Source organism: Ahaetulla prasina, chromosome 1 (genome assembly GCF_028640845.1).
Source record: "Ahaetulla prasina isolate Xishuangbanna chromosome 1, ASM2864084v1, whole genome shotgun sequence".
NCBI classification, from domain to species: domain Eukaryota; kingdom Metazoa; phylum Chordata; class Lepidosauria; order Squamata; family Colubridae; genus Ahaetulla; species Ahaetulla prasina.
The window spans coordinates 53,830,038-53,845,295 of NC_080539.1; the positions used below are offsets into that span (position 1 = coordinate 53,830,038).

Sequence of the window (15,258 nt, forward strand, 5' to 3'; positions counted from 1 at the left end):
CCAGTAGCTTTATTTAGAAGTTAAATAAAGGCTGAGAACATAAATAGTGAGAGCATCAAGGTAGGGGCATCCTGCAGAATTCAGAAGTTTCAAGCTTGATATCTCCCCTCCCCAATACCAACTTGAAACAGTCATAGAGAAGGAAGGAGAATCACGCAACACCAAGCCAGCCACTCCCAATCTCCTTAGCTGGGCCAGAAGAATACAATGATTGAAGATACTGAAAGCTGCAGGGAGACAAAAAGGGACAGGATGACCACCCACAGTTATGAGTAAATGTTATCTGAATCCAATGGTGTGGAATCCTGAAACTCCAGTCCAACCACCATCTCAAGAACCTTCCTCCTCAAAAAGGACACTGAGATTGGACAAATTTGGTCCAGGATTGTTGGATCTAATGATAGCTTTTGAAAAATGTACCATACCCCATTCAAAGTGAGCATTATTACTGACTCATTCAAAAGGAATTTATCACTGTGTGGCTCAAGCTATATATCACCTTTTTACAAGTCTTTACCAATCAGGACAGTTTTGTATTTAATGAAGAAATGGCTAGAATAATAGAACTAAGAACCTTGCCCACTTCCTTGAGAGATACAGGATAAACCTTTTCCAGCTAAGCAAACAAGACTGTTACTCAGTCATCCTGTGAGGCTGAAAATTACAATATGTCACAGTTCCTACAGTTGCCCAATTAACTACCTTGCAATGAATCCCATTAAGACAATTTTTAAAAAGACAATTTGTGTAACTGTAAGTTAATTTCCACAAGAACTTCAAAAGCTAAAAGGAAAAAAAGAAAATAACGAAAGTTATGAAGTCAAACATTAGGGGAAAAAAGTGAAAGCACACATTTTCCTTGCTCAGAAAGTCGCAAATTAACATGCAGATCCCAGGAACAGATACCTTGTACAGGAAGATATCAGAAAGAACAGACAAAACTCGATGTTAAAACTAAGTATGTGCAGGATAACAGAGTTCATGACAAACTGTTAAACGTGCATTGGTTAGAGCTGCATTAAACCTCATGATTTTGCTTACATGGAAAGCATCTGCTGTGTCCCCAAGTACTGTAAAAACTAAGCAAGTACATCTTCCCAGCACATGGGAACAACCCTCCCTCCCCACACAACCTAACTGAAATGTGTGGAAACTCAGATCTAATCTCTGATTCAAACTGCTCTTGAAGAAGCAAAAAGCATATTTTCTCACACATTTTTTGCTCAATCTGCTACCCATTTTAGGCAATGGAAGGTCATCAGAGCTTAAGTGATTATTTAATGGAATATAATAGTTTTATTTAGGGTCAGTAAAAAAAAAACGTTGTGTTTGAAACATGGCTTGCAGATCTAAGGATCCAAGGTGTGTTTTCTATTTCATAGAAATAGGAATATGAAACTCATGTTTCAACAATTTGAAGCAGCTTTAATCAATAGCATTTGATTCTTCTCTTTTTGCAACAATGTATCTGTATGTTAAGAAATTAGACAAGATTTGGATGGTGATTTTTTTTTTTTAATTCAGCTGCTGATATATTTGGGGGGAAATGCACAACAAGATTTCAGCCTGATTCAGATATTTAAGAGGTGTTATTTCTCAGTGACAGACCATACACTTTAGATTTTAGCTAAATAGAATCTTTAGTGATCTTCAAAAGCTCTGACTAGAATCATACAGAACTGTTGACTGCCATACACAGGACAGAATAATTTATTCAAATTTTCAAATTAAACCCAAATCAAATTAGGGATTATCCAGCACTAATATGCATAATAATTTGAAGATATGATTTATAACCTACCTAGAAGGTTGCATATTCTGTCTCTCTGTTTTTTAATGCAAAATTTAATTGGGAAACTATTTAGATTATTTCAGAAACAAGCCTCAAGGCTGTATATTTGCTTCAAAGAGTTCAGAGCTTTTATGATGAATTTTTTTAAAAAAAATATTCCAAAGATGGAACCATAATGCCTAGGAAATTTTGCTGATTATTTCTCTCCTTTATCCTATATCAGAGGTGGTGTTATAGCTACTGCTTTACATATGCATGTCACAACTCCTGTGTTTGGTATCTATAGTTCAATGGTGCTAGGAGATTGGAAAAACCTCTTCTTAATTCCCTACATAATAATAGCCAGAATAGACAATCAGACATGATGGAAAAGAGTTTTCTAAACTGGCACCAAAACAAAGAAGGCAATACAAAGCACCCAGCAGAAAAAAAAAGGAAGCACTGCAAGCCACCCAACACCGAACGACAACCTAAGAAACGATGTGCAAAAAGGTTTATAAGACCAGTGAGAAGAATCGAGGGTTATTAGTATACAATCATCAGAGTAGCTGAATATTTTATGCGCATTAAACTATGAAATGCACTGAGGATCCACTATAGTAACTATGTATATGGACAGTGTGATTGCTCATACTGTATAAATTTGTCTTTCAGAATGCATAGTTAAATGGACAGACCTTGCCACTACACTTATTTTTCTCTCCTGCCTTCAGTATACTTTTTTCTTTTGGCTGATTTTACTTCAGGGCAGTTATCTTAGTAGCAAGCCATTTATAAATGTGGCTTTAATTGTTAAATGCATGTTCTGCCTGTCCTCCAGAGGTTCACATAATGTTTGCTCTTCCCATTTTTCCTCACAGAAACAATAATCCTGTGGGGTAGATTCAGCTGACAATGAGTGGATCAAAGCCATCCTGTCAGAGTGTAAGTGGACTTTTAGTTGACTGCTATCTCACACCTTACCTAACTGCTGCTAAAGGGAAGTCAGATTGATTATCACTGTTGAATTTCAGATAGGCAATAAAAACAACACAATTTTATTAAGCGCCTGACAACTCTTACCATTATTTGGGCTTCTTTTAAATAATGTTTTAAAATATTTTGCTCTTGCTTTATATATTATAGTGCTATTTTAAATTGACTACCATTTTAAATGTTTCTAATAAATTGGTCTGGGGAAAAAGTGGCTTGGTGGAGAACTCTTACTGTCCAGCAACAAGCAGTATGAACTCTAAAGGGAGTTCAAAAGAATAGAAATCTTTCAAGAAAGATTTTAAAAGACATATACATGCTTTTAATGGGGAGCAAAGCGTAATGTTAGTATCGCTGCAATTGCTTCCTAGCTCTGTATTTAGGAAACCTTTTGCCTGGAGCAGAGCTCTTGACTTCTGGGGTCTGCCTGTGTGTTGGGAGAATCTGTGCAGAGGATTGGGGAGAAGGTGATGCTTGAGATTTTGGGTTTTGATCACTAAAATGAGAGTCCTCTTTTTTCTCTGTTTGTCCTTGATGTTTTTCCTTCTTTTTTTCTGTACCGCTGCAAAACAAAGTATAAAAAAATATGTGTACATATATATATAAATATATAAAATATTTTTAAAGCAAACAAATAGGAAAGAAGCCATTAAAAGTGAATCAGGTTAATTACAGAAGAAACAGATATTTAAACAATTTTCTTCATCCAGCTTTTACACTAAGAATTTTAATTTACCTATTAAAAGATGGATACTTGGTCTAAGAATTTAGTGAATGATTTATATATTACTTGATCCGTGGAATTCATCCCATCACTGTCTATACGGTGGTCTGCAAACTTAAAACACTAAGAGCCATTTGGACCCATTTCCCACAGAAAACACTGGGAGCCACAAAACCTGGGTGGGCGTGGCCAACTCAACGTCATTCCCACCCTGTCACATGAACTCCCCCCCAGCCACGCCTACCTGGGTTTTGTGGCTCTGGGTATTTTCTGTGGGAAATGGGTCTCTCTCTCTTTCTCCCTCCCTCCCTCTCTCTCTTGTTTTTCTCTTTTTCCTCTCCCTCTCGCTCCCTCTCTTTTCTTCCTTTCTTCCTCTCTCCTTCTCATTTCCCCTTTTTTTTTGTTTTTTTTATTTGCATTTATATCCCGCCCTTCTCCAAAAACTCAGGGCGGCTTACACTATGTCAAGCAAAAGTCTTCATCAATTTGTATATTATATACAAAGTCAACTTATTGCCCCCAACAATCTGGGTCCTCATTTTACCTACCTTATAAAGGATGGAAGGCTGAGTTTCCCTCTCATTCTCTGCATCCAGCTCTCATTTCTGTGCCCCTCTCCCTCTCTCTCTTCCCCATTCTCTCTTTTTCCTCTTTCTCTCTCTCCATCATTTTCTCATTTCTCTCTCTCTTTTTCCCCTTTTCTCTCTCTCATCTTTCTCTTTCCCTCTCTCTCCCCCCCCCATTTCTCTCTCTCATGTGGCTGTGTGTGTGTGCTCCCTCTTGAACCATTTCCAAAAACAGGTGAGGGTTGGGTGTTTTTTCTCCTGATGTTCTTTCTTTTTCTTTAGGTGCTTTTTTACCATATGATTTAAATCAAGAGTCATTTCAGGTTCCCAGATAAATGAAGCTCTTTCATTCCCCTGATGTGGCTCCCTGTCAGCTGGCTGGCCCCGTCCCTCGCCCTCCCAGTCACTCCTCACGTGGCCTGAGAAGGTGAGGGTGACGGCGGGGATGGAGACTTGCTCCATATTCCAGAGTGGGAGGGAAGCACGCCCGTACTTGCCTCTTATCTTGCAGGCAGTTCTTCCAGCGCTTCTTGGCGCTGCGCACACCTTGGTCATTCAGGGAGATGCATGACTTTCTCTCCGCCCCTAGACACTGGCCCGGCCCAGCTGTGGCCAATGCTCCGCTGTCTCCCCATTGTGAAGTGCGCTAAATTTAAGTCTGCTGCACAAGGTGCTGCGACAGCAGCAACCAGACCATGGAGGTGGTGAGAGCAGTGGCATCAGCTGCAGCTGGGCCAGGCCAGTGCTCTAGACTTGCAACTTGCTCTTATGCAAGGTGCCCCCGACCTGTGTTTTGCCATCAGAGGCCTTAACTAGGGGTTATTTTGGGGGTAGGAGCTATTTTGGGGGTGAAGGGCTTATATTGGGCACACATGTAAAAATCAAGCTAGGTCTTATTTTCGGGGAGACACGGTAGACAGACAGCATAAGGTATACCTTTTAGCAGCAGATGAGAGGGTTTTTTTCCCAGCAATAGGAATAGATGGACTACGATTATTTTTTCTGTTTCCCGGGTTTCCATTGGTAATGCAGGACAAAGAGATAGCTTCACGAAGAGCAGGCTGACCTAAATAAGTATAGTAAGAAAATACATAATAGTTTGTTAGTCAACAATTGCATGTGGGCAGAATTTAAAAACTGTTTCAAGATTTGTTTGAATCAACAAAACATGACTTGGAACAATTGTTTTAATTTATTTTCCCCCTTCATTTTTCAGGAACAAGATCTTTTTATATTATCCTTTTCAATCTGCTTTAAAACAACTGTACAGAAAACTATAAAATCAACAAGGTAGATGATTGGAATATAAATAAAAAATTCAGTAACAGTACAGAGCTTATTTGAAGCCCTATATTAGGGCAGCACGTGTAAGAAAGAAGTCACATATTTTGTGCATATTGAATTGGCAAAACTCACATCTAGCAGAGCTTTCCCAGGTTAGCATTTAAATCTGGCCAATTTAAATTTGCTCCCAGAAACTTTCTCTGTGATGTTTTTTTCTGAGATATTTGCTGATAATTTGTTTTCATGGCTGGGCTAATCTGGACAGCAGATTCAGATAAGGGGGTACACTTTTTAAGTCCTGAAGATATGAATAAGTTGCTTGTGGGCAGCATTGTTTATTATCAATCCTTTAGATCTTTGCTCAATGTAGCTGATTTCATAATGAATGGAAATGATTAGAATATTGAACATATATGTTATTAATGCCTCATGGAAGGAGAGAGGAGGATTCCTTGTTTAAAGGAGGCAATGAATGATTAGACTGTTAAAAGGTCTTCCCAGGGTCCTTTGTAGTAGACAATCTACATGATCCTCTGGTTGGGACATGTGATAGAGAAAATGATACCAATTATCTTCAAAAGTTCTAAGAGTAAAAATATTAACTATGTCCATTTCAAACTGCTCTAAGCAGTCTCTGTGGTTAAGATGGCTTAACAGTTGGACTGACAGATGGCATTCAGGGATTACAGAGTATGACTAAAGTTTTTCTCTCAGTGGCTTTCAATACTATTAACTATAGAATTCTTTTGGATAGCCGGAGGTATTTGGAAATGGGGAACTGATTTGCAATGATATCATTCATACAATATATCTCCTCATAACAGGAGTAGATAAAACGAGTTCCTCAAAGCTCCATCCAATCATCAGTGTTTTACCAATTACATGAAACCATGATGTGACATTATCAAAAGAATTGACATGGGATGTTACCAATATTATTACATCATTTATCAGCTATGGTAATATCTCTCTAAATTATGTTTGTAGGCAATACTGGATTCAATAAACATAAACACTTATTTTCATTCAAAGATTCTATCCCAATTTTTTTTTAAAAAATTATTAAGCACATTTTTTTCCATTTTATGTCACTATTTTCATCATCTTTGTAACACTTAAATATCAGTATATATCCAGTATAAATACATTTCTTCTCTTTATATGTAATATAATTACATACATATATATAATTACATATATGTGGTATATATACTAATATATTCATTTATGTACATTTATATTCAATACATAGTTGTTACTCTAAGTTTTTTCTTTTTTTGACTATTTACATTTTATATCACATCTTATCCTACTATAATACTGAATCTGCTTTCTATGTTGATTTCCTAATCTTTGCATCTGTTGTCTAAGCAGTCATACCATAAATTTCATATCAGATAATATTCAGTTTCTCCTCTATCTTTTATTTCCATTGTTAATTTATCAATTTTGGCACACTCTAACACTTTATCACACTTTCCTCTGATGGTATAATTTTATTTTTCCAGTTTTGGGCACAGACTATCCTGGCTGCAGTTATTACACGTAATATGAGATATTGAGTTTTTTGTCATAATTTCCTGTAAGTATGCCTAATAGGAATAACTCTGGCTTTGGTGCTATTCATTGCTTAGTTATTTCCTCTAACCACTTTCTACGGGAAAAATTTCCAGTATATTTTTGCTGCTGCACATGTCCACCACATGGGTTTGTCCACATTTCCAGCATTCTGTTGATCTGATTGGAAACATTTTTGCAAGTCTCGCTGGGGGTAAATGCCATCTGTAGAACATTTTGTATAGGTTTTCTCTGTACGCTGCTGATATTGTCAATTTGTAATTTTCTCCCAAATTTTCCCCATTTCTCTAATTCTATCATATATCTGATATTTTTTGCCCAGGTTATCATTGTTTCCTTAACTGTTTCCTCTTCCATTTTAAATCGCAATAGATAATTGCATATTTTCCTTATCAGTTTTTCCTCTGTCCCTTGTAAAATCTTATCTAATTCTTGTGGTTCCTTATAAAACCCATACAGTCCTACATGTTTCTTGTATCTGATCTCAATTTGCATATAAGGCCACAAATCCATATCCATTCACTGATTTTTTAATTCTTGTATCGTTTTTAGCTTCTCCTGGTCGTTTAGTAAATCTTTATACCTTGCTATTTTGTCTAGATCTAACACATTTGGATATATTAAAGCTTCCATGGTTGATAGGCAGAGTGGTATTTTATTGTAGTGGGTCTGTTTAATTTTTTGCCATACTTGTAATAAAGAGTTTCTAATTTGGTATATCTGAAAATAGTTGTGTATTTTGTTTTTCCCATCCCACATGAAAGCATGTCATCCCAATTGTAAGTCATGTCCTTCTAATGCCAGATCCTTTTACCCTTTAAGTTTATCTAATATTTGAAACATGTGAGAGCTGCCTCTTGATAATACAGCTCCCAATCTGGTAGGCCAAACCCTCCTTTATCTCTACCGTCCTGTGGTAGTTTTAATTTGATTCGTGCTTTTTTTCCCCTAGCCAGATGAATTTTGTTGTCAATTTATTTAGATCTTCAAAGAATTTTCCCCCTAAATTTATCGGTACTACTTGGAATAAAAACAGAATCTTTGGTAATACATTGATCTTGATTGCCACTATTCTTCCGGTAATTGAGAGTTGTAATTTTTTTCCATTTTTCCAAATTCAATTTTATGTGTTGTATTAGTTTGTTATAATTGTCTTCTTTGATTGTTGAACATTTTGCTGTTAGCCAAATTCCCAGATAATTAATTTTCTTAGTTATTTGCATTCCCATTTTTTCCTCCAGTTCTTTTTCCTGTTTTGTGGTAAGGTTCTTTGTTATTATCTTTGTCTTATGTTTATTTATTTTGAGTCCTGCAACTCTGCCAAATTCTTCTATCTCCTGAACTAATTTGGGTCCTGTTTCTAGGGGCTCTTCTAGAATAAATACCATATAATCCGTAAATGCTTGCGCTTTATATTCTTCCTTTTTTATTTTCAGGCCTTTTACTTCTTGTTCTTGTCTAATTTTTCATAGTAGAACCTCTAAGGATAAAATGAATAACAGGGGCGATAGGGGGTATCCTTGTATTACGCCCTTAGAGATATTAAATTTTTCGTTGGTATATTATTTATTATTACTTTTGCCGTTTGTGTTGAGTATATTGTTTGCACCATCTTTACAAATTTCTCACCAAAGTTCATATTTTTTAGTTGTAAACTAATAAACTGCCAATTCAAATCATCAAATGGTTTTTGTGCATCCAAAAAAATTAATGCCAATTGTTTGCTGGGATGTGCTTCATAGTATTCCAGGGTATTCATAATCACTCTCTTATTTTTCAGCTGCCTTTTCAGCTGCCTTTTCGGTGGTAAAGATCCATTTTGATCTGGGTGGATGAATTCATTTAATATTCTTTTTAATCGTTCTGAAATTATAGATGTAAATATTTTGTAGTCGACGTTAAGTAAAGAAATGGGTCTATGTTTTTTTATCTGTTTGTGGTCTGTATCTTCCTTTGGTATGGGAGTAATGTATGCTTCTGCTCATTATTCAAGTAATTTGGCTTCTGCAAGCGCTTCATTATATAATTCCAACATTGTAACTTCTAATGGTCCTTATATATTTTTGTATAATTCTACAGGAAGTCCATCTGGGCTGGGTGTGTTATTGTTTTTTTGTTTCTTTGCATATTTCCATCATGGTTATTTTTTCGTTTAGCATCATTCTTTTCATCTGTTCAATTTTAGTTAGAATCATCTTGTCTAAGTATTGTGTGATATTGTCTTCTGGTATAATCTCAGACCAATGGTACATTAGTGATGAGCCTACATTAGTGATGTATATCTTATATCAGACTACTTTGGGGGTATAGTAAAAATACTTCAGATAGCTTAATATAGGGTAGATTAATTAATCTCTAGGGATACTAAGAGAGACTGTACTATAATGTTTCTTAACAGTTGCACTGGCTTCCCTTGACTTGAACCCATAGATGCTGTCTTTAAAGCTCTTTGGGGCTTTAGGCACAAGGGCATTTTTTTCTCTTTGTGATCCTCAATCCTTATTAAGAGCTTTAACCTATGGCGCTAATTTGTCTGGTAGAGGACTTGTGACCAGAATAATTACGTGCTCATATTAATCTGAATGACTGCCTTCTCAATTATTGCCTCTTTTTAATATGCTGCCTTAATGCAAAGGTTTCTCAGCCCACAGAATGGGCCCACAGAATGAAAAAGGCTGTGGGAACATCTCAGAAGGAATCCTTCCTAGTTTTTGGAAAACTAAAAGTAGAGGGTAGAAGCCCTTTCAGACTTCAAGACTCTTACAATAAAGATAGTTTGTGCTAGAATTCAAGATTTTTGTCTGCCCCTAGAAGGGCTAATATTTAGAACTTTACGATAGAACTATAAAAGTCTACTTCTGGCTTTTAATCGTATTTTGAAGATATTAAATGTAACTAACTGTAGATCATTTTAATTTCAGAACAATAGTAATAATAATAAATATCCTGCCCAATGCTTTACAATTGTCTGAAGTCAAAAGGACTTGACTCAGTTATGACTCATTTATGCCATTCATTTGAGTGGGTCAACTCCAAATGCAATGAAACCTGGATGCTATTCATAATCTTTTATAGATGAAAGGCAAAATCCCTGCCCTCTCTCTCCAGAGCTTTAGATTAGCAGCCTATTTTGAAAAGCAGACAAAATTTCTAATTTTGGCAATCAGATGTCTATTATTTCATCAATTTATTTCTTATTACTGCTTCAACAGCATCTACATCTTGACCCCAAATGGATAATTTATTGTCATGTATGTATTAGTGTGCATATTTATTTACATAATAATTATAAAGAAAAGTACATTATATGTATCAGAAGTTCTACTGAACTTGGTATGCATGTCTTTAAGGATTGAGAAAATACAGTATGTATATAGGGGGAAAATGAAAACAGCAAGTTTAAAAGTTAAGCAGATTTAACTTTTAAGTTAGGAAGATACTTCCAAAAGAAAAGGTGTTCATGATTTTCCCAAGAAAACTCTTATTTAAAAGTCAGACAGATCCCTGTGAAATTAATTCACGATTCAAGACTATTCCCTTTTATAAAGCAGATTAAGGGCATTTTTGGCTAAGTGCAACCGAATGCTATTAACAAATTAAATTTTTGTAGATCCTTTCCAGACATGGAAAAGCATATGCTCTTGAATGTAAGAAAGTTTCTTTTCTCTTTATGTGTTATCATTTTAGATCAACTTCTCAGAAGCTGTCATCAAAGGAAATACATAGAACAATGAATTGTGAGGGAACGCCCTGAATTAGTTCTACATTTCCAATCAAGCATTAAAAGGTTATCAACAGCATTTATACCTCATGTTGACACTCTATATTATATATTCAGCAATATTTTGTTTTTTGCAATTCCTACAGCCCCCAGAACCAGGGCATTATTTTCTCACATCTAACAGTTGTAGAGAAATAGTGATCTGAAGTAGGACTGCCGTAAACAAGGACAGGGATAAATAGCTCTTTCTCCATCCCAATAATCCATTTCAAGAGTGCTGTTTCCCCAGAGATAAAAATAGGTTACATTAATGGATTCTATAGTAGAATCTTTTGCATTCATAAACTGTAAAAAGAAACACAGTTCAAAAAAACCTCAGTAGAATAAATTAATCTATATTTTACCCAATAGATACAAATTATTCATTTAATGTTCATGAAACCTTATAAAAATAATATAAAGCTGTTGTTAAAAATAGAAAAATAGAACATTAAAAATGTGAAACCAAACAACTGTAGCATAACCATAAAACAGTAGAAACAAGAAGAGACCAAGAATGTAAGAGCTAGTTTATCCTACTGAAAAATAATAATAATACTTGCTTGTGGAAACCGGAATCTAATTAAGGGGAGGGAGAATACTTTACATTTAAAATGCTGTTTCAAGTATTGATCTACCGAATTTAGACAACAGGGTTTACCTAATGAATTCATTCAAAAAAATAAGGTACCCTGATTTTAAGATAAAGTGCTAAAAACTAACACCTGCATTCTTGACCTGGAAATGTTAGGACTGTCATCAGCAACTTGATGGCAAACAGACTGGTTTGCTTAAATGGAGAAACCAAATGTGGTCCACAAAATTTTGATAAAATAGTACTAATTTTTACAGTATTTTTCAAATAATAGGTCAGAGTAGAATCTTAATAGATGGGCTGCCAACATTATACACATTCTCGTCCCAAAGGTGTTTTTTCAAGGAGGCAACTGGACTTTGTTTTTTTCTTTTGAAGACATTTCACTTCTTATCCAAGAAGTTTTTTCAGTTCTGACAGGATAGTGGGGAATGGAAGGATTTAAATTCCTTGCAGACAGCTGGTAATTTGAATTCTTTTAGAGGGTCACTGAAGCACTTTGAGGTTTATCTGTGTCCTCAGAGTCACCTGAGTAGTGCTCCTGGTTCCTTTAGTCTGCAATTTTTCCTCTGGAAATCCATTCCTATTCCCACATCATTCAAAGGGTGTTCATCTCAAATTGTATAGCTAAAAGTCTGTAGAGATTCTCAGTCCTCCAGGTCATGGTTGTCCTGCACTTTTTTTTCTATTATAATAATTATTATAATAATTTTAATTCTCCAAGTTTCTTCCCCAAATAGCAATGAATTCCTTGTTGCCTTTTTGTGCTATAAGTCACTCTTCCAAAGATTACTCAGTCAAGAAAAAGTATTACTCAATGAAGTGAAGGGAAACCAGAGCATGACATTTCTGTGCTATCCACAATCAAAAGTCTAATACATTACTGAAGAAAACGTCATTGTTTTAAAAGGCCATTTCAGAAGAGTAAGCATCTCTACTTTTTGTCACTGGAGTTCACATAGAGAAGCCAACCATTTTAAAGGCAGGCTATGTAGTAAGGTCAACTTTATTTGCCCCAATGATACATGTTTCCATGAGTCATTATAAATGAATAGCTCTCTTTATGCATGTGGCTGTTACAGAGGGCATTCTTAAGCACCAAATGGAGCTGAATTACCTGAAACAACTACAACAGACTAGCACTCTTGTGCTTTCCGTATAAAAAACGGATTAATGGTAGGGTGTGTATCAAATACAAACATAAATTGCCTCAATAGCAGTCACTGATATCATTTGATTCAGGACTGGAGCCAGATTAGAGCTGAATATAAAATGGGTTTCTATGTATGGGTAATTAAGATTAGAGTCAAAGTGTGGGAGATCAAAGTAATGAAAATGTCTTCTACAGATAATGAATTCCATCTCTATTGTAGTAATTTTCCTACAATAATATCTGTGAAATTAAAGAGAGATATTTCATTAAAGCTCTGTCTAATAGCCAACTGTGTAAATAAAAGATAACTTATATTCAAACAAAGTCCTTCATAACTTTCTTTTTTTCCCATAGGAACATAATTGGGAAGCCAAAATTATCTTTATTAATAAAGCTGGAGAATGATGGGTTGTTGTTGTTTTTTGCAAAAATGTATCAAACAAAATTATGGATCAAGCAGAGTTTTTAAAGGAAGCTAATTTTATTTTTTAAAAACTACAACAGTTATATGCTAAAAATAATTAAAATGATGATAGCAGAAGAAACATGCTAATTGACTGTCTATATTTGAGCTCACTGTAATGCATGTGTCAAAGGAATACTAACTGATCTTGGTCTAAAGCATGGAAGATAACTGCTTAGTAATCCAAAGTGATCTTTGCTTTCTTTTGCCACAGTCATTATTTAATTCTTTGCTTTATACAGCTATAATAGTATTTTTGAACTGATCTCCTATGATGCAAAGGGATGGACACATACCAAAACATCCAATGGAGGAGAAGCTTAGGAAAAGGTACAACTCTAAGGAGCTGCAGAGAGGAAGAATGCCTACACTGATTCTGAAGCATCTCTGCCTGCTTCAGATCTAATTTTGGCATACCTCTAATGTAAACATTGCCCAGATTTTTAAAAATAGCAGTTGGCGTTTAATATGCAATCTTATATATCTACCAGGTGTATGAGATGCCCCATTTCCCACATAATTTCAGTGTTGCTTGACACCAATTTTAAAATTTCTGAAATAGTCTGATGAAATAGTTTAATTAATAACCCAAAACAGTTATTATACTTCTGTATTTTGGAATGAGAATTCCACTGTAACTACTGCCAATAATAAAAGATGTTAAAATGCTGTAAATGGCTCTTAAAATAACATAGTAGCTTTTATAAGAGCAATCTTGTTACATGCCAAGTTCACTTATAGTGTCATCTTCATTTTCATTTTTTCTTCCCCCTTATTAAACAACATACAAAGTAGTTACCCTTTGTTTTATGACACATTGTTCACCAATGTTCTATTAAATTAAAAATATCCAGCTACTCTCAATCCAAATATTAATATTGAAACTTAAACAGTAGTAGAAGTGTAAAATAATACAAATGATACAATTCACTTCCATATATGTAATACATTATAATGTTATTGTGGCTGAATAAAGCAAGTTAACCATGAATACTACCACCAAGGAAAAAAATAGCTAGGCAAGCTTTGGAAATTAAACACACCAATTCATTAAACATACCAATTTGCTCAATAACTACTTTCTTCCATGTATATATGATCCTTATTAAATGAAAATCTAAAGCATTACATATTGCAAAAATTTTTAAGAAGATAAACCAAGTATGTATAAACTTATACCGGTCTCTCCTTTTTTCTCTCTCCCACTCACTTACTCACAAATAGATGCACATGTCCAAATGTGCATTTTTTTCAATACTTTCTTATATACAGTGTTTTGTTTTTTTAAATAGCATTGGATATTTACTTATATTTTTATTTTTCTCTTGTTACTGCTGACCATCAGGCTTAAAATATGCCATAAAAATGAACAGCATGCCATGTAAGTGGCTGAATGTTTGAAATACATCAACAAGGAAATTCAGTGATTATATATCAGTCACTGATAATATAGCAATAGCACTTAGACTTATATACTGCTTCACAGTGCTTTACAACCATCTCTAAGCAGTTTACAGTGTTAGCATATTGCCCCAACAATCTGGATCCTCATTTTACTGCCCTTGGAAGGATGGAAGCTGGGTCAACCTTGAACTGGTGAGAATCGAACTGCCAAACTGCTGGCAGTCGGCAGTCAGCAGAAGTAGCCTGCAGTACTGCATTCTAACCACTCTGCCACCATAGTTCTGTATCAGTGATAATATGTCAGTATCAAACATCTGATACTTCTATTCCTACAATACTTGAGCTCAGATATATTAGATTTCAATTTAAATGACCTTTGTAATATACTGTCCTTTATACTTTTTAAGGCATCGATTTATGCCTTGGATTTATTTGAGGTTTGAATTCATTTGATGGCATTCTAATGCTTTAGGAAAAGGTAGAATAAAAGCTACCCAATAATGTACTAAGAATTTCTTTTCTTTATTACATTCTTGCAAATTGTTTCCTTGATTTGCTGTTTGGAGAGGTACATTCATGAATCAAGCTAGAAAGAGGAACTAGCATCCCAGCAGTGGTATAATTTTCTTTGTAAACAATTTCTGTGAAAAACTATTTTCTGTTTCCATTATGCCACTAACTTTAGAAAATGGCCAGTGAGAACTAGAGTGGATATTTTTTAAAAGTCATTTTAGAGGAAATAAAATTTCTTACCACTGCTATTAATATAAGGTGAAACATCTGCCTGATCACAATCTTTGCAAAAGATACCTATTTTTAAATTTTTAGACAAAGGCAAATTACCACTTAAAAGTACTTTCTTTCTTCTCTTAATCCTATCCCCAGGTTATTTAACTGCAAATGATTCTCAGACATTAGAGGAAAAGTCACAGTTCTTTAGCAAAACGTGTTCTTTATTTGTGAATTA

The 15,258-nt window shown here is 35.0% G+C and overlaps 1 protein-coding gene across 1 annotated transcript in view; it reads right to left on the minus strand.

The window, feature by feature from the left end:
- Positions 1-15,258, minus strand: part of EML4 (EMAP like 4) — a 134,140-nt gene that overhangs the window by 50,272 nt on the left and 68,610 nt on the right. Inside the window, exons 3-4 of the mRNA XM_058165250.1 lie at positions 4,991-5,120; positions 3,153-3,326 (exon numbers count right to left, since the gene is read on the minus strand). Coding sequence (XP_058021233.1) covers positions 3,153-3,326; positions 4,991-5,120 — 304 coding nt within the window. The remainder of the gene's footprint in view (positions 1-3,152; positions 3,327-4,990; positions 5,121-15,258) is intronic.